This window comes from Typopeltis vanoorti, chromosome 7 (assembly GCF_054136105.1).
Source record: "Typopeltis vanoorti isolate ZY-2024b chromosome 7, IOZ_Tvanoo_1.0, whole genome shotgun sequence".
In the NCBI taxonomy this organism is placed as follows: Eukaryota; Metazoa; Arthropoda; class Arachnida; order Uropygi; family Thelyphonidae; genus Typopeltis; species Typopeltis vanoorti.
In genome coordinates this window covers 106004781-106022764 of record NC_143555.1, presented here as the reverse complement: position 1 = coordinate 106022764, position 17984 = coordinate 106004781, and the positions used below count along the sequence as shown (strand labels likewise).

The 17984-nt window shown below is 35.2% G+C and overlaps 1 protein-coding gene across 2 annotated transcripts in view; it reads left to right on the top strand.

The window, feature by feature from the left end:
- Nucleotides 1-17984, top strand: part of LOC150104944 (guanine nucleotide exchange factor for Rab-3A-like) — a 227457-nt gene that overhangs the window by 188131 nt on the left and 21342 nt on the right. For both annotated transcript variants that reach the window (XM_090396061.1, XM_090396060.1), the window contains exon 10: nucleotides 7345-7411. In XM_090396061.1, coding sequence (XP_090252187.1) covers nucleotides 7345-7411 — 67 coding nt within the window. The remainder of the gene's footprint in view (nucleotides 1-7344; nucleotides 7412-17984) is intronic.

Genomic DNA, 17984 nt, shown 5'->3' with positions numbered 1-17984 from the left:
TGAAGGAGGTTCAGGAATCTGGTTTGATGCTAAATCAGGTGTGGAACAAAGTTGTACATTACCTCCACTTTTATTCATCATCTATATGGATCACATTATGAAGGAAAGTAGTATTAAACCTGATATCAAAATTGATGATGATAATCTCAACTCTTTACTTTATGCAGATGATGTTATAATTCTGAATAAATCCTATACAAGTCTGCAAGATTTCCCGACTAAATTGAATAACTGCTTTCATAAATTTGTATCAAAAATCAGCAATAAAAGGACAAAGATAATGAAAATAGGCAGAAACATTTAAAACATCAACTGCATTCTGAATGAAGAACCTATAGAGGAAGTAAAGCATTTCATCTATTTTGGCACAATAGAAAATGATTGTACAACATGATAGAATTTCATACCGGCTGTGGCGTCGCCCAGTTTAACAAGGCCCCCCCATGGTTTTTTCCAGAGAACCAGGGGAAAACAGCGAACAGTCAGTTACTGAAGCAGATCGTAACAACTCAACTCAATATCACCTGAGTTCAAGATCAGTACTATCAACATAGGAAGCCTGAATGGCAAAGAAAGGGAGCTAGCTGAGGAATTGGGCAAGTACTAGATCGATATAATAGTGGTGACTGAAACAAAAAAAGGTAAAACTAGTTAGATCTTTCTGAGCAATAAATACAAAATGTTATATTCAGGCAACGACAATCAAGGAAAATGAGTAGCCATAGTATTCAGCATTAAATATGAGGCTAATCTTCTTGAATGGCAGGCAATCTCAAGTAGATTGATATGGGCAAATATCAGAATGGGGAACTGGACAATGAGACTTATTTGTGCCTATGGTCCCATAGAAGGGCCTACTAAGGTAGAAGTAGAGGAATTTTTTGAGGCTGTAGAGAAAGCAAGTCAAAAAACATTGACTCAGCCATAGAGGCATGTAGTGAGGTTGTCTGCAAGGATAGAAAAATCAGAACTCCATGGTGGACACAGGAAGTTAAAGAGGCAGTGAAAGAAAAGAAGAAAGCATATCAAAAGTTCCTGGCAAATAAGTCAGCTTGTGCTCTTAATGAATACAGAGACTAATGTAAGAAAGCTAAATACTGTATAAAACTAGCTAAACAAAAGTCATGGGAAGACTTTAGTAAGAACATAGAAAATAAATATCAAGAAGGTGGCAAGATATTCTGGAGGTTGTTGAAGAAGCTCAGAAATAGAGGAAATAGTGCTATAAAATGAATTAGAGATAAGTGTGGCATGAAAACTGGAGAAAGAGATATCCTTGAAATATGGAATAATTACTTCAAAAAAATTGCTAAATGAAATGTCACTGACAGCACTGTGGTAAAAAAAACACTGGTCAGAAATGCATATCCATACTTGAAGAAGAAAAAGCCATCAAAAGGCAGAAATGTGGAAAGGCAGCAGGAGTAGATGATATTCGAACAGAAATGCCCAAGAATGGACGTATAGAAGTCTTACAGTGGCTTAACTGCATAGTGCAGAAGGCCTAGACAGAGGGATGAATTCCAGATCATAGGAGTAGAGCTCTCATAGTATCCATACATAAAAAGGGAAATAAAACTGAATGTGAGAATTACAGAGGCATTTCATTACTGAGTGTTCCTGGTAAGATTTATGTTAGTATACTTGAGAAATGGTTGAGAAGGATTGTGGAAGAGAAGCTTGGTGAAGAACAAGCTGGATTCAGGCCAAATAGAGGCTGTCAGGATCATATTTTCACTTTACGACAAATAGTTGAGAAATCATGGGAATGTAAAAAAAGATCTGTATTTAAGTTTTGTCGATCTGGAAAAGGCATACGACAGGGGTGCCAAGAGAAAAGCTGTGTCAATATGGCATTATATCAAGCAATACTTAGTCTTGATTTGAATTGTAAGTCAGCAGTTAGAATTGCAAGATTCAGGAAGATGGTTTTAATGTTAAATCTGGTGTCAGACAAGGATATACATTATTACTTCTATTCATTATCTATATAGATCACATTATGAAGGAAAGTGGTATTAACCACCTTACCTGCCAATATGGATCAAATATGCATCCTCATATGTTTCTTATCCATCATATATTTCAATGTAATTTCAATGGTATTACAATTTTAATATGCACTTTGCATCCATGATAACTTTGACATCTATAGACTTCTTGGCCGGTAGCATGGTTAAACCTGATATCAAAATTGGAGATGTTAATATCGTCTCTTTGCTTTATGCAGATGATGTTATACTTCTAAATAAATCTGCTACAAGTCTGCAAGATTCCCTGACTAAATTGAATAACTGTTATTATAGATATGGTATGAAGATCAGCAATAACAAGACAAAGACAATGAAAATAGGCAGATGTATTGAAAATATCAACTGCATTATGAATGGAGAATCTATAGAAGAAGTAAAACATTTCATCTACTTAGGCACGATTTTTAGTGAAGATGGTAAATTAAATATGGAAATAGACAACAGAATTAACAAAGCTGGTATGGTAGGAAGTCAATTGAATAAATTTATATGGAATAAGAGAGAAATTAGTCAAAACATTAAATTGGCTGTATACAAGACAGTGTTCAAATCAATTTTAACTTATGCATCTGAGTGCTGGGTTAGAAGTAAAACACTTGACCAAAGACTAGAGACCGCAGATAGGAGAGTCCTGAGAAAGATTGGGGTGTGTGAACAGATGGCATATGGAAATATCATATTAAAAATGAGGATATTAGGAAAGAACTTAACATTGTTAGCATTCAGGAATGTGTTAGCAGAGCTAATCTCATTTGGTATGGTCACTTAAACAGAATGGGAGAGGAAAGATTATTTGATTTATTATTATTAATTGTCACCTCCAAGGACTCATCGAGGGAGGGCATCTACTCTACAACTCTACTTCCATCACTCACAATCCACCAAGTCTGTCTACCACCGACCTCCACTAGCACTTCCACAGACGATTGCAAACATCCATGCCCTTGGCAGGATTCGAACCTGCAGCCTCTTGACTGGAGAGCAGACACACTAACCACTCAGCCAGCCAGGCTGGCCAACAAGTTTTTAGCAAAACAAGTTAGGAAAAAGACCCAGAGGAAGACCAAGATATAGGTGGATTGATATGGTAAAAAGTGCCTTAGAAGATGGAAATAAAAGATCTGACAATGTTGGCATCTTGACAGGTAACAGATTGATTTGGAGGAAAATTGTAGATAGGAAGTTAGTGATGTAAATTTTTCATGTGGTACTATCATATCATATCATACCCTTGAGCATACATATCAGGAATCTGATGATGATGCTAATTACTGTATATGTACAAGGTGACTGGACATATAAGACAGTCTCTAAAATTTCTTTTCAAAATGTTTTTGTGCTACACTCACCATATAAGGCTACCACAAATTATACACTTACTGCTGACAGCTTCTTACATGTTACATTTTCTTTAATGAGTTATAAATCACATGAGGTATGACTGATGTTTTCCCCTACAAGAGGATTAGTAAAATTTTTCGTATCAGTCTTTGGTTTTAGATATTGTAATTCATGCAATCACACCACTAAGGTGTTTTGAGCATTTCAACGGAAAAAAAACTACATGATTATGCTACTGAATACATTTATTAAATATAAATATTTTTATATAAAATATATTAAGATTAAGATTAGCATGCTATTATATTATTAACTTATATTACCATGCTAATTAATATAAAAGCAGACGATTGCGTGATGATGCTTTTCATCACTGAATTCAAAGGTTCAGGTTTTATACCAGAGTATAAGAACACCCCCTGCTTTCAGCAATTTTTTCTTAACTTAAAATATCTTAATATGCCAACATATAGAGTAAATACCATGATAGAGCAGTTAATCATATCTGCATTGCTTTTATATGATCTAAAAGTTGTTTCTTTAGAATTTCATCATTGTCTTCATCAAATTCCTGATATGTACCCAAAAGCAGTGTACAGGATACTGTGAAAGCAGTAAGTACTCACTGTAGTGAGCACCACTATAACAAAATGATGTGCCATAATGTACTATGAGTAAAGTCTGGCTTAAGTCCCATAACACTAGTGTTATTTTAAGCTCACTATTACAAACAGTAAAAATTCAAAACTTTTGCAATAGCAAACTCAATGTCATTTGCTACAAAATTCAGTCAGTAGACTAAGAAAATTATACACTGACAGAACATAAAGAATGACAGGAACTATACATAAAGCACTAAATAATAGTATGAAAAGTACTTGTGCACAAATAATGGGAGACATGAGAAAGAACTAGAAGAGTATGAATATTATAAGAATAAAAATTCAGAATTAATATTTACATTTTGAAATGTTAGATTAACTTAATGTCACTTGCCTGAAATCTTCATAATGAACCAAAAGATTGTACAGATTGTACTATTAAAATCAAAAATTGAGGTCAAAAACTTAACTTCTAAGTCACTTTAACCACATCGCCTTCAATATGAATAAAATACACCACTCCTCTACACTTCGTATCCATCACATATTTCAATGTAATATCAATGGTATTAAGATTTTAATATGCACTTCGCATCCATGGTAACCTGGATGTATGTATACGTCTTGGCCTGTTTGGTGGTTAAATTTTTTTTATCATGTAGATAAAGAATCTTTCAAATACATAATAAGGTTCTTTAATTTATATTTCTGAGTACAAACTTATGCCAACTATACATTGTTGAATCTTTTAAAAATTTTTCACTCGATTATTCTTTGATTCATAAATATGTTTGAGAAACTAGTAATGATTTCAAATCTGATCTTTTATTATTATTAAGGTTATCTCCTGATTCTTCCAAAATATAAACTAAGTTTGTGGTGCAACTTTAAGTAGAATTATTTTCAGGAATTTTTTTTTTTTAGCCTTTCCCTTACATGTTAAGCTTATTAGCCTATTATGGCATAAATAACTTAGAAATCTAATTAATGCTCTGAAAAGGTGGTTAATACTATTATTTACACCCTCTGTCCAAAAAGAAACCGAACTTTTGATAGAAAATAAAACAGGCCAATTATAATTATTCAAATCATTTATTTCAATCAATATACTCTCCCTCAGCTTCAATACAGCGTTTGGCACAGTCAATTAATTCGTTAAATGAGTTTTTTTATATCAGTTTTTGGGACGCTGTTGAGGGTCGTGGCTACTGCCGCTTGAACGTTTTCAGTGGTGTCGTATCGCTTTCCTTTCATCGGCAAATGAAGTCGAGGGAAGAGAAAGAAATCACAGGGTGCTAAATCAGGTGAATACGGCGAGTGATCCAACACACAAACTTGGTTTTTGCTCAAAAACTGTCTCACAATGTTCAAACAGCTGGTCACTTATCATGCAAAAGTGACCAGCTGCCTGCATCACGATATTCATGCTGTATGCGATGAATCCTCGCTATCAATCGCTTCAAAACTTCGAGATAAAACTCACCATTGACCATTTGGTTAGGCGGAAGGAATTCTTTGTGAATAATGCCCTTGGAATCATAGAAACAAATCAGCATTGTCTTTACTTTTGATTTCTCCAAGCGACTTTTTCTCGAATGCCCCTCTTCTGGTGGTCTCCACTCAGCACACTGCCACTTTGTTTCGGACTCATACTCAAAACACCACATTTCATCACCAGTAACGATTGTTTCAAGGAAATTTAAGTCCTTGTGAGCAGTTTTAATGAGGTCCTTGTAGTGTTCGATTCGATACATTTTTTGATCATCAGTCAACTTGTGGGGAACAAATTGCGAATTCAATTTACGAAAGCCCAAACTCTTGGTCAAAATGTTGTGCACGGTTGATTTTGGAATCCCCAATTCATCTTCAATCGATCTCGCAGACGATTTCGGGTTTTCTTTGCTGAAATCACTCACTTTGTTGATGTTAATTTTGCTCAGTTCAGTTTTTGGACGGCCCAGCTTTTCGTCGTCCTCAAGCATCTCACGACCAATTTGAAATCGCTTAAAGCACTCTTAAACTTGAGTACGGGATAAGCATTCATCACTATGCATTTCGAAGCATTTGATGCATTTCAGTAAAACTTTTACCAAGTTTAACACAGAAGTCGATCGCAGCTCTGTTTGAAACTCATTTTCCGACTGTTCGTCAAAACACACTGTCACTCTTAACACTATAACTCGGCTTCTAATGAAGCAAATGTCATAAACAGTTGACACAACACTAATGAAGGTTGCCGTTCACAACAAAATGATGCAACAGGTGGCACCACTAGTTTCTTCTCTTTTCGAAAAGTTCAATTTCATTTTGGACAGAGGGTGTGCTATATTATACTAGTTGGTACATATTCTCTGGTCTGTTTTCAGGAGAGTGATTTAGAATTTAGTTTTTGACCAATTTTTGATTTTAATGGTACAATCTGCACACACGTTAGGTTCACTATGAAATTTTCGAGTAAATGACATCAATCAATAATGATGTCCTTCAGTTAGAAATGGGAAAGACCTTATAAAAATCTGGATGGGATTGAAATCTTGAGGGGGGGGGGAATCTGGCAATTCATCCATTGCATATAGGATTAACCACCCTTTCAGAGCATTAATTAGATTGCTAAGTTATTAGGTCATGTCACTCAAGTCACTTAGCCTAACATCTGAGGAAAAGGTGAAAGAAGATAGTGTTTTCCCAATTTTCACTGCAAACAGTCTACTCAAAGTTGCACCACAAATTAATTTATTATTACTATAAAATCAAAATCAGATCCTAGTACACACTTATCACAAAATCAGGAGATAATCCAGTTTTTTGTTTTTGTTTTTTTAACTTAAATTCAAAACCGTTAATAGTTTCAACATATTTAAGAATCAGAAGCAAGAATCAAGGGAAGAATGTTTACAAAAAAACTTTCAGCTTCCCCATATGAAGGCATTTGTTACCATGAAAACAGTGCAGATTATTGTAAATTAAAAATGTTAGTGGTCAAAATTCAGTTGATTAAATTTCTTCGTATGTACATTGAGAAACGAGTTTATTACGTACATTCTCCATGATCCATAGAATTTGCTGCTTTGCTAGAAATAGTATATGTGTCCATTCCAGATATAAAATGCAGGTAGACAAATGCTGAGAGGCAGTATGACTGAAAATGATACCCTCTTTCTAACTAAAGGACGTCATTATTCACTGAGCTTACAGAGCTCTGTACAAAATAGGATTAAAATCTTTATTTTCAGATAAACATATGAGTTTGAAATCAATTTCTACATTCAAATTTACTTCTCATATAATATCTAGGTCTTGTAATTCATTACTTTTAAATATATTATTGAAGCGACTTCAGTAAGCGACTATTTTATTTATTTATTTAGATAGCAGCTGTATGTGATTTTTTCTGCTATTTACGATATATTAAAGAAGGCCTTGTTAAAAATGGAGGTGAGTATGTATGTATTAAGAATAATTATTAATATTATTGATTAAAATAGCCATGCGATTTAGTTGAATATGCAGGGTGTTGTGCTCATCTTTACAATTTCAATATTGCATTAAAATTTTAAATGAGATATATGTAACTTATACTATTTTTGTCAGTTTTGATTACTAGTAGATGCCACCATTACTTGATTTGCATATGCAGCTTGGTGCAAATCATTGTGATATGATCATTGCATTTTCTGCAAGAGAAGCACAATGCCCGCATGGTCCATAACCATAATTTCACTGAACATCAACAGATACTGTATAGTTAGTTACCTACACCTCAGTTAAGTGCCACAAGTTCTCACCAGGTGGTCTTTTTGTGGGCTTTTATTTGAGCCCTCCAACTCAAGAAGACAATTACTCCAGACAGACTGTCTCAAGGGTCTACCACTTCCCCATTGGAAAATAACAATTATTTTCTAGGAACTTTACCCCCAGTTGTTGTTTAGTGAAGTCCTCTTCCATTCTTTTTGTGTCCAGAATATTTCAGCTTTCTTCTGTAAATATTCTCTTAAGAGTCTTCACATTGAACTGATCCTTTCTAGAACCCATCCATTTATCTGCTTTTCAGCGTATGAGATCTATCAAATTGGCACATCCATAAACAACTACTGAAATAACAGTTACATGTAGAATTCTCAGCTTTCTTCCTATAGTGATAATGTCCTTCCAGAATTTAGGTAAGTATCAGACCGTTGTTCTGGCCATGCCCAATCTTCTTGTGAATTTTCTGAACACCAATTCTTTGCATCAATCATGGGCTCCAGATAATCATATTTGGTTACCTCAATTAATTCTCCGGGGTGCTTAAGGGTCAAAGCTGTAAAACTGAGAGGAGACCTCCACATAGCCTTTAAAGGAATGCGGAGAACTGACCAGGGCTTCTGACCTAATGTCCAATCCTCACCTTCTCATGGTGTACCCTGTTGGATATCTACCTGGATACTGAACGAACGAGGATGGGATGGCAATTTGGGATTTAGCCGATCAAATTGTATTCCTATTGGTTAAACCAAAATACAAAATGATGATACAACATGACAAAATTTCATGCCAGCTGGGGCGTCGCCTGGTTAAACAAGGCCCCCGTTGTTTTCGCCAGGGAACCAGGGCAAACAGCAAAAAGTCAGCTACTGGAACAAATCTGAAAACACATCCCAACTCAACATCACCAGAGTTAAAGATCGGTACTATCAACATAAGAAGCCTGAATGGCAAAGAAATGGAGCTAGCAGAGGAATTAGATAAGTACCAGATCGACATAATAGGGGTGACTGACTGAAACAAACAAAAAAGACAAAAACTGGTGAGATCTTTCTGAGCAATAAATACAAAATGTTATATTCAGACAATGACAGTCAAGGAAAAGAAGGAGTAGCCATAATATACAACACTAAATACGAAGCTAATCTTCTTGAATGGCAGACAGTGTCAAATAGAGTGATTTGGACAAATACCAGAATGTGGAACTGGACAATGAGACTTATTTGTGCCTATGGTCCCACAGAAGGTTCTACTAAGGTAGAAGTGGAGGAATTTTTTGAGGCTTTTGAAAAAGCAACTGACACAATGAAAAAGGAAAAGTTGGTCCTTGTTGGGGATCTAAATAGCAGAGTAGGAAATGATTGTGAGACATACAAAAATATTTTGGGAAAATTTGAAGAAAAGAGCAAAGCTAATAACAATGGCAAATATCTGTTTGATTTCTGCTCAGGACATGGACTGGTTATTACTAACACCATGTTCCAACATAAAAATGTGCACAAATTCACATGGAGAGAAGAGGCTAGGAATAAGAAAAGTCTCATTGACTATGTTATTGTTGATAGTGATGTTTTCTCCCTGGTGCAGGACACTAGAGTGTACAGAGGATTTGAAATTGGAAGTGATCACTATTTAGTCTTGAGCAGGATAAAATTGAATTTCATATTAAAAAGAATGACATCTGAGAAAACTCTCAGATGTGAACTGTAGACTAAAATACACAAAGATTATTGAAGGAAAAATGAAAGAGTTTGAGAACAGGAACCAAACCTTGGAGATGCAGTGGCAAGCCTTGAAGAAAACCCTGATTGATTCAGCTAGAGAGGCATGTGGTGAAGTTGTCTGCAAGGATAGAAAAATTAGAACTCCGTGGTGAACACAGGAAGTTAAAGAGGCAGTGAAGGAAAAGAAGAAAGCACATCAAAAGTTCCTGGCAAATAAGTTAGCTTGTGCTCTTAGAGAATACAGAGACAAATGTAAGAAAGCTAAATAGTGTGTAAAACTAGCTAAACAAAAGTCATGGGAGGACTTTGGCAAGAACATAGAAAATAAATATCAAGAAGGTGGCAAAATATTCTGGAGGTTGTTGAAGAGGCTTAGGAATGGAGGAAAGAGTGCTGTAAAAGAAGTTATAGATGATAAAGGTGACATGAAAACAGGAGAAAAAGATATCCTTGAAGTATTGAGTAATTACTTTGAAAATTTGCTAAATGAAACAAGCAGTGATGACAGCACAGTGATAAAAAAAACACTGCCCATGCATGCAGTCAGGAATACTTATCCATACTTGAAGTAGAAAAAGCCATCAAAGGCTTGAAATGTGGAAAGGCAGCAGGAGTAGATGATATTCGACCAGAAATGCTGAAGTATGGTGGTATAAAAGTCTTACAGTGGCTACACTGCATAGTTCAGAATGCCTGGACAGAGGGACGAATTCCAGATGATTGGAGTAGAGCTCTAATAGTACCCGTATATAAAAAGGGAAGAATTGTGAGAATTAGAGGTATTTCCCTACTGAGTGTTCCTGGCAAGATCTATGTGCAAGCATACTTGAGAAACGGTTGAGAAGAATCGTGGAAGAAATGCTTGGTGAAGAACAAGCTGGATTCGGGTCAAATAGAGGCTGTCGGGATCAGATCTTCACTTTACGACAAATAGTGGAGAAATCATGGGAATATAACAAAGATCTGTATGTAAGTTTTGTCGATTTGGAAAAGGCACATAACAAGGTACCAAGAGAGAAGCTATTCAATACGCTACAGTTATTATATGGTGTCAATGGGGCATTCTTTATCAAGCAATACTTAGTCTTTATTTGAGTTGTAAGTCAGCAGTTAGAATTGAAGGAAGTACAGGAAGATGGTTTAATGTTATATCTGGTCTGAGACAAAGATGTACATTATCCCCTGTTATTCATTATCTATATGGATCACATTATGAAGGAAAGTCGTATCAAACACTATCAAAATTGGAGATGTTAATGTCAGCTTTTTGCAGATGATGTTATACTTCTAAATAAATCTGCTACAAGTCTGCAAGATTCTCTGACTAAATTGAATAACTGTTGTAATAGATATGTTATGAAGATCAGCAATAAAAAGACAAAGACAATGAAAATAGGCAGAATCATTGAAAATGTGAACTGTGTCGTGAATGGAAACCTGTGGAACAAGTAAAATATTTCAGCTATACTTAGGCACGATTTTTAGTGAAGATGGTAAATTAAATATGGAAATAGACAACAGAATCAACAAAGCTGGTATGGTGTGAAGTCAATTGAATAAATTCATATTGAATAAGAGAGAAATTAGTCGGAACACTAAATTAACTGTATACAAGACAGTTCAAACCAGTTTTAACTTATGGATCTGAGAGCCTGGATCAGAAGTAAAACACTTGACCAAAGACTAGAGACCGCAGATATAAGAGTCCTGAGAAAAATTGGAGGTGTGAACAGATGGCATCAATGGCAATATCATATTAAAAACGAGAATATTAGGAAAGAACTTGACATTGTCGGCATCCAGGAATGCGTTAGCAGAGCTAATCTCAGGTGGTATGGTCACTTAAACAGAATGGGCAAGGAAAGATTAGCAAAACAAGTGTTCTCTGCCAAGTTGGCAGGAAAACGACCCAGAGGAAGACCAAGATATAGGTGGATTGATACGGTACAAAGTGCCTTAGACGATAGAAATATAAGATCTGATAATGTTGGAGTCTTGACAAGTAACAGACTGATTTGGAGGAAAATTGTAGATAGGAAGTTAGTAATGATGTAAATCTTTCATGTAGTACTATCATATCCTGTACACCCCTTGAGGGTACATGGCAGGAATTTGATGATGATGAATTAATTCTCCATTAACACATTTACGTTGGACAAGTAGAAAGATTTTGGTCATTTATGTTGATTTTTTTTGTTGTTGTTGTTTAATTCACAACACAAGGTACTAATAAGAAAATAAAAAATATATTTGTTTACTTAGTTACTAATATTTTGTTGGTTTTCTGCCCTGCATTTTCAGAGCATAGACGGTTTATGGTATGCCAACAGCAACAATTGTGGGTAACAGTTTAAAACTTTAATGGACAGCTTAAAGAACTGAATTCCTAACTAGTGCCATGCATTGTTGAATACAGAGAGAGTTGACAACTAGTAATTCAATTTTTAAATTACCATCTCCCAGATTTTTGGTAAATTGATACAGCCATATTATTGAAGTTGGGGGAATGTTTTAAGGACTGCTGATTACAAATACAGTCTTTCTGACTTGTAATTACTTCTGCACTTTTATTTTCTTCCATCTAATCCTCTGTGAAGATGTGCCGAATGGATTTCTTATGTTCTCAGAGGCAGAATTTCCAGTCAATGAATCCTCTTGTCTGTCCATAGTAAGCCAGGTCACAAGTACACGGTGCTTCATACTCCTGGATGAGAAAGCCTATCCTTATGGGAATGGATAAAGCTTGCCAGTTTGATATATAGTTTAATTGTTGGTATCTAATTATTGTAGGAGTTGGCATTTAGGGAAGTCTGAAAATTCTTTTCAGATTGCCCCAAATGGATGGAACAGTAGTTTTGTAATAGTCTTGTGTATTAGGGAAGTGAGGGGATTTGAGAGGAGTATTTATATTTTTGGGCAACTATAACTGTTGGCTAAAAATGTGGCCGAAAGCTGTCTGTTATTGTCTTTAATATACCATACCATTGTGCTGGATGATAGGGTAATCAGCAAATATCTTCTAGTATTTGTGAGTTTTCTGTAAATAAAAAAAAGGACAATAAACCATTTGGAAGGCATGTTCCTTTTTCCTTTTCCATTGCAAACTGTTTTTTAGGATATTGGCTATCTAATGTGTCTGGACCATTTGGCCAAATAACATAACATCTATATAGTGCATCCAAACTACTGGATTTTGATCATGACTGTGTTGAGTGCTTGATTCTCTAATTTCTATGGAGAATTTAGCTTTTTTTATTTTGGAGTGGGGGAACTCATAGATGTCCCATTTAATTGTTTGTATATTTTTTCCTTTCCATGTGAAATAACCATCATGTACTGTAAATTAGAATAATTCAAATATTGTATTTGTGGGGGAGGAAATGGGACTATCAAAATGTCTCAATTAATATATTAGTAAATAATATACTATTAACTGAGCGCATTAAATTCACAATTAACATGGTACATTAACATGTACCATGTTAACTGAGCTCTCTCCTTATTTGCATCCAAGAACATATAAAGTTCCCTGTACCTGTGATCTAGCTTACTACGAACAGACAAGATCTGTTGACATCTGCCTTGGAGAACATAAGAAAGATATTCAGCACCATCGTTATGGGAAGTTGGGACTAGCGGACAATGCACTGGACATCCCTTCACACAGTATTAGATGGAAGAAAACAAGAATGCTATACAGAAGTCATTACAAATTAGGGAGATTGTTTCGGAAACAGCAGCTGCTTTAAAGCATCCCCCAAACCTTAACAAGTATAGCTATATCAATTTACCAAAAATCTGAAACAGTACATTGAATTAATACTTGTCAACTGCTCTCTATATATATTCAAGAATAGACAGTGCTGATTAGGACTTTAGTTCTCTATGTTGTACTTCACAATTTTAAACTATTTCTCACTATTAACTAATTATTGCTCTTTGCATACTGTGAAAAACTGCTTTGTTCTCTGAAGATGCTGGGTAGAAAATGAGTGAAATATCAGCTCTAAGTAAATAAAACTGTTACTAGATATTTAATAGAAATGTCATAGACATAATGGTACTTTTAAAAAAAGTTTAACACGTGTAAAGAAAATTAGCATTTATTTACAACTTCTATATATTTTGCTCACTGTAACATTGAGCTGAATACTTCGAATTTTTTCGAAACCTCACTAGATAAATTAACTCTTAAATTAAAAACAGTATTGACTTCAATGAGAAAATTAAAGATTAGTTTGCTTGAATCTAATATTATGGTCTCTTTTGATGTGGTTTCCTCTATTAACAAACATAACACTCCAAGAAATGCTTCAGTTTTTACAAGATGATTTTCCTGAGAACATTGTTAAATTGGTTTAATTTACCGTCAATGTAGAATACTTCACTTAGCAGAACAAATTGTATCAACAAATAGAAGGAACAGCCATGGGCAGTCCTATCTCACTAGTTTGGTTAATTACTTCATGGAGTGGAAAGCCAACTTTTTAACACCATTTTTCCTCACCATCATACCTAGTTATGTTTTGTTGGTATATTTACAGTCTGGTCTCACTCTGAAACAGAATTACTCCAGTTTTTGGGCAGAATAAATTTTTATATAATCACATCAAGTTCACTATTAAACATGAATCCAACAGCAGTCTTCCCTTTCATGGATATCTTAGTAACCCATAACTCTACAAGCAATATTTGAATTTTCCATCCAGGTTCACATCATCACCCTTCACACGACAGGTATTATCAAAATTCTTGCACACAGAGCATACTGTTTTGTTCTTTGAAGACTCCCTTTTTTCAGAAGAATTAAGTAAAATGCAAATGACTTTGTCGTCTAATGGATATAAAGAAACTAGCATCCAGAAAATAATTGATAATTATCACCTTTCAGCAGACTGCAATCTTGTGTGAAGAGGATTTCCATACCTTAAAAGGACTTCTAAACAAATAGCAAGGATTCTCCACAAATATAATCTGCACTACTTTCAAACCAGCACCAAAGTGATCTTCTTTCCTACCATCTACTAAAGATAAATTGCCTGTACTATCCTTACCTGGTGTCTATTGAGTACCCTCTTTGTGTCGACTTTACTATTTTGGGCAGACTGGTCATTCTACTAAAATCAGAATTGAAGAATACCAAGATTACATAAGATTTTTAGAATTCAGGCCTTAATGTTAAGCCAATTTTTAAAAGTATCATTGAGTTAATACACTTGGGTCTCTTTTTATGCAGTGCATATTTCATGCAAATTCAGGGTTTCTCCATTGTACATAATGAACAGCGTATTGCAGCACATTCTGGCGTAATGTGAGTAACGTGTAAGCAGTGTCCATGAAGTTTACTTTTGCACATAAGTAAGTGTTTGTCTTTTCATTATCATGAGTCTAAATTTTGCTAATTTTTGTTTAAAGATTTAATTTGGCCCAATGGAGAAAAAAAAAAAAGCACCAAAGAAAAGCAATTTCAGATCGCTTAGCAAAAGGAGAGGTATCTACGACGATTGGTAGACATTTTAATTTAGGTAAATCTATTATAAGAGCGTCTGCGCAGTTAGCTTAGTAGCTTTGCGCTTCGCAACCATATGCCTGGGGAAGGAGTGTCCTAGGTTCGATTCCCGTTGCCGACGTGAGGAGCTAAAGGATCTTCCTCAGCCATAGCCAAGTTAGTCGGCCTTGGGTGTGGACAGCAGGGTTTTTTCCACCAGTTTATCTGGGGTTTTTCATCCTGCAAGCAGGCAAACCGGCCCCGTGAACACACAGGGATACAGCCAGGAATACTTAGAGGCATAGGGGTGACCATCCTATCCTCGTACTTCGGTTACGAAATCCAAGTATGCTTGGAAGGTTGTGGGCCTTAAAGGCCTGTTAAAGCCATAGGGATAGATAGGGATATTATAAGAGCATTTAAAAAGAATGAAGTCACAATAAGAAAATCTATCATTTCTGGCACAAAACTAAGTGCATGCCAAATTATCATTGTACTTAAGAGATGCTTTAGAAAAAATGGAACGAGCGCTTGTAATTTGGATTGAAGAATTAACTCAAAGAAGAATTCCTATAAGTGGTTATTTAATTAAACAAAAAGCTCTTCGGTTTTATGAACAGATGAAGCAGTTGGAGCCATCTACTTCTGCTTCCCAGGCTGATAAAGAATTTTCAGCTAGCAAAGGATCGCTAACTGGGTTTTTTAAAAAGGAATGCACTTCATAACGTGAAGATTACAGGCAAAGTTGCAGCAGCCAAAAATTTTTAAGAGAAGTTAGCCAAAATTATTGAAGATGGTGAATATTGTCCCGATGAATGTCTAGTGAAGTTGCATCTCAAAATCTGAGAAAAAAAGCAAGTGGGTTTAAAGCAAGCAAAGATCTAGTAACATTGTTACTTTGTAGCGATGCATCGGGGAGGATCGAATGTTGAAACCCCCTCCTAGTAAATTGATATGTAAGACCACGTGCTCTAAAAGGCAAAGATCTGAAACACTTGCCAGTACATTGGATCGCTAATACAAAAGCCAGGGTAACAACTGCTGTATTTACTGAATGGTTTAATAATTGCTTTGTACCCGAAGTGGAAACATATGTTGTTGTTATTATTATTATGTGACACCTCCAGGGATTTCAAAGACTCATCAAGGGACAGTGTGCCAACAGCATCGAATGATTGAACCCCTTCCAATTACTAACCAAGCTCAAACTTGCTTAAGTTTTTGTGTGAGCCATTAGCAGCAGAAGCTCTACCAATCAACCAACCTTTGCTGGCAATATGAAGCAAAAAGCTCTAGATTTTAAAGTTTTATTAATTGTTGACAATGCACCAAGTCATCTGCATTTAGAACATTCACATGTGCAGATGGTGTTTTGTCCACCCAATACAACATTATTCAGCTATTAGATCAAGGCATAATTGCTACTTTTAAAAAATATTATGTTAATCGCACTTTTCAATTTATATTGGATAAACTAGAAAATGAATCATTAACAGTAATTGATGTTTGGAAAAATTTTTCTATTTTGGACTGCTTAAATCATGTTGCATTTGCTATCACTGAAATAAGACCACAAACTTTAATGCCTGCTGGAAAGCAGCTTGGCCTGGATGTGTTGCACTGTTTGCAACATGTTGAAATCATTACTTTGGCACATGAAATTGGTGGAGAAGGTTTTGATACATTTAGCCAGAATGATATAGATGAATTGCTTGTGAATAATGCCTTAAGTGACAATGATATTATTGAATATCGATTAACTTTAGATATCATCGAATATCCAGAAAACAATAGTGAAGCAGAAGAAAAACCTGTCCTCCTCACTGGAAATATAATTTGAGAAAGTCTTGAACTGTTCAATAAATTGGAAAATCGTTTTCTTTTGTAATGACACAAATTCTGAACGAGCCTTTAAATTCCAATGTGAACTGAAGAACTGTATGTCTGGATATCATGAGCAATATAAAAAATGAGTAAAATCATCGCAAAGTTTAATCAGTGATTACATTGACAGAAGAAAAAAATCAGCACAGAATGGGGTAAAGCTAATTCTGTTTGTGAAAAACCATTACCATACAGATTTGATGTGCTGGCTATCTCTTCTGGTGATTAAAGTGATTTCGCACCAGTTCACAAACGTTGCTGAATATTGTCTAATAGGGATGATAATTCTGATGAAAAAATGTAAAAAAAAAAAATTGTTACTTTTCAATAATATTAAATGAATAAAGCTTAAAAACAAACTTAGGCATTCTTATTTTCCTGAATTTTTATAAACTTTTTAATGCGATTTTAGGTTTATTTTAATTAATTGATTCGGTTTTATACAGTTTTAGAAAATTATTGAACATATCCCCATTTTTTCAACGTAAGTTGGGTCTTTTTGGTGCAATTTTTTATATGCAGTTTTCTGTGCAGCGTGTCCACCACATAAAAAGACTCAACTGTAAATATATTAATTTTCCTGTTGGTGCCTTGTTGTGAATTAAACTGTGATAAAATAATTCAATGTTCATGATGGAATGAAAAGTAACTTTTCTGACTAACAAGGTGTTTGCTTGCTCTCACTTTGGTATACATATTGCAATCATCATGGATTCTATCGGGGGGGGAGGGGACAGGAGAGAATGTTTGTTTTTCAAGATATATTAGAAACCAGTAATTAAGGAGAATCCAAAAGAAGATGCAGATGACATGCATCAGCAGATTAGCACAATAGCCAAGCAATTATCATGGGAGACTTCAACTATTTCCATTCAATATAGAATGGAAATAGAATTTATACAGTTATTAAGGGATAATTACATGAAACATGATGGAAGGGACCAGAGGTTTGAGAGTGTTGGATCTGGTAATAGTATCAGAAGATCTATCTATAACTGGTAGCATCTCTACCTCTGAATGGGGAAAGTGACCATGCAGTCTTGTCCATTGGGGTTGCTCAACATGTGGATATTTCAGTCAAGAAAGGGTTTATGCAGAACTACAAAGCTAGCGATTATAAAAAACTTAAGAGGCAACTTGGAGCAGTGCCATGACATATGGAATGAAT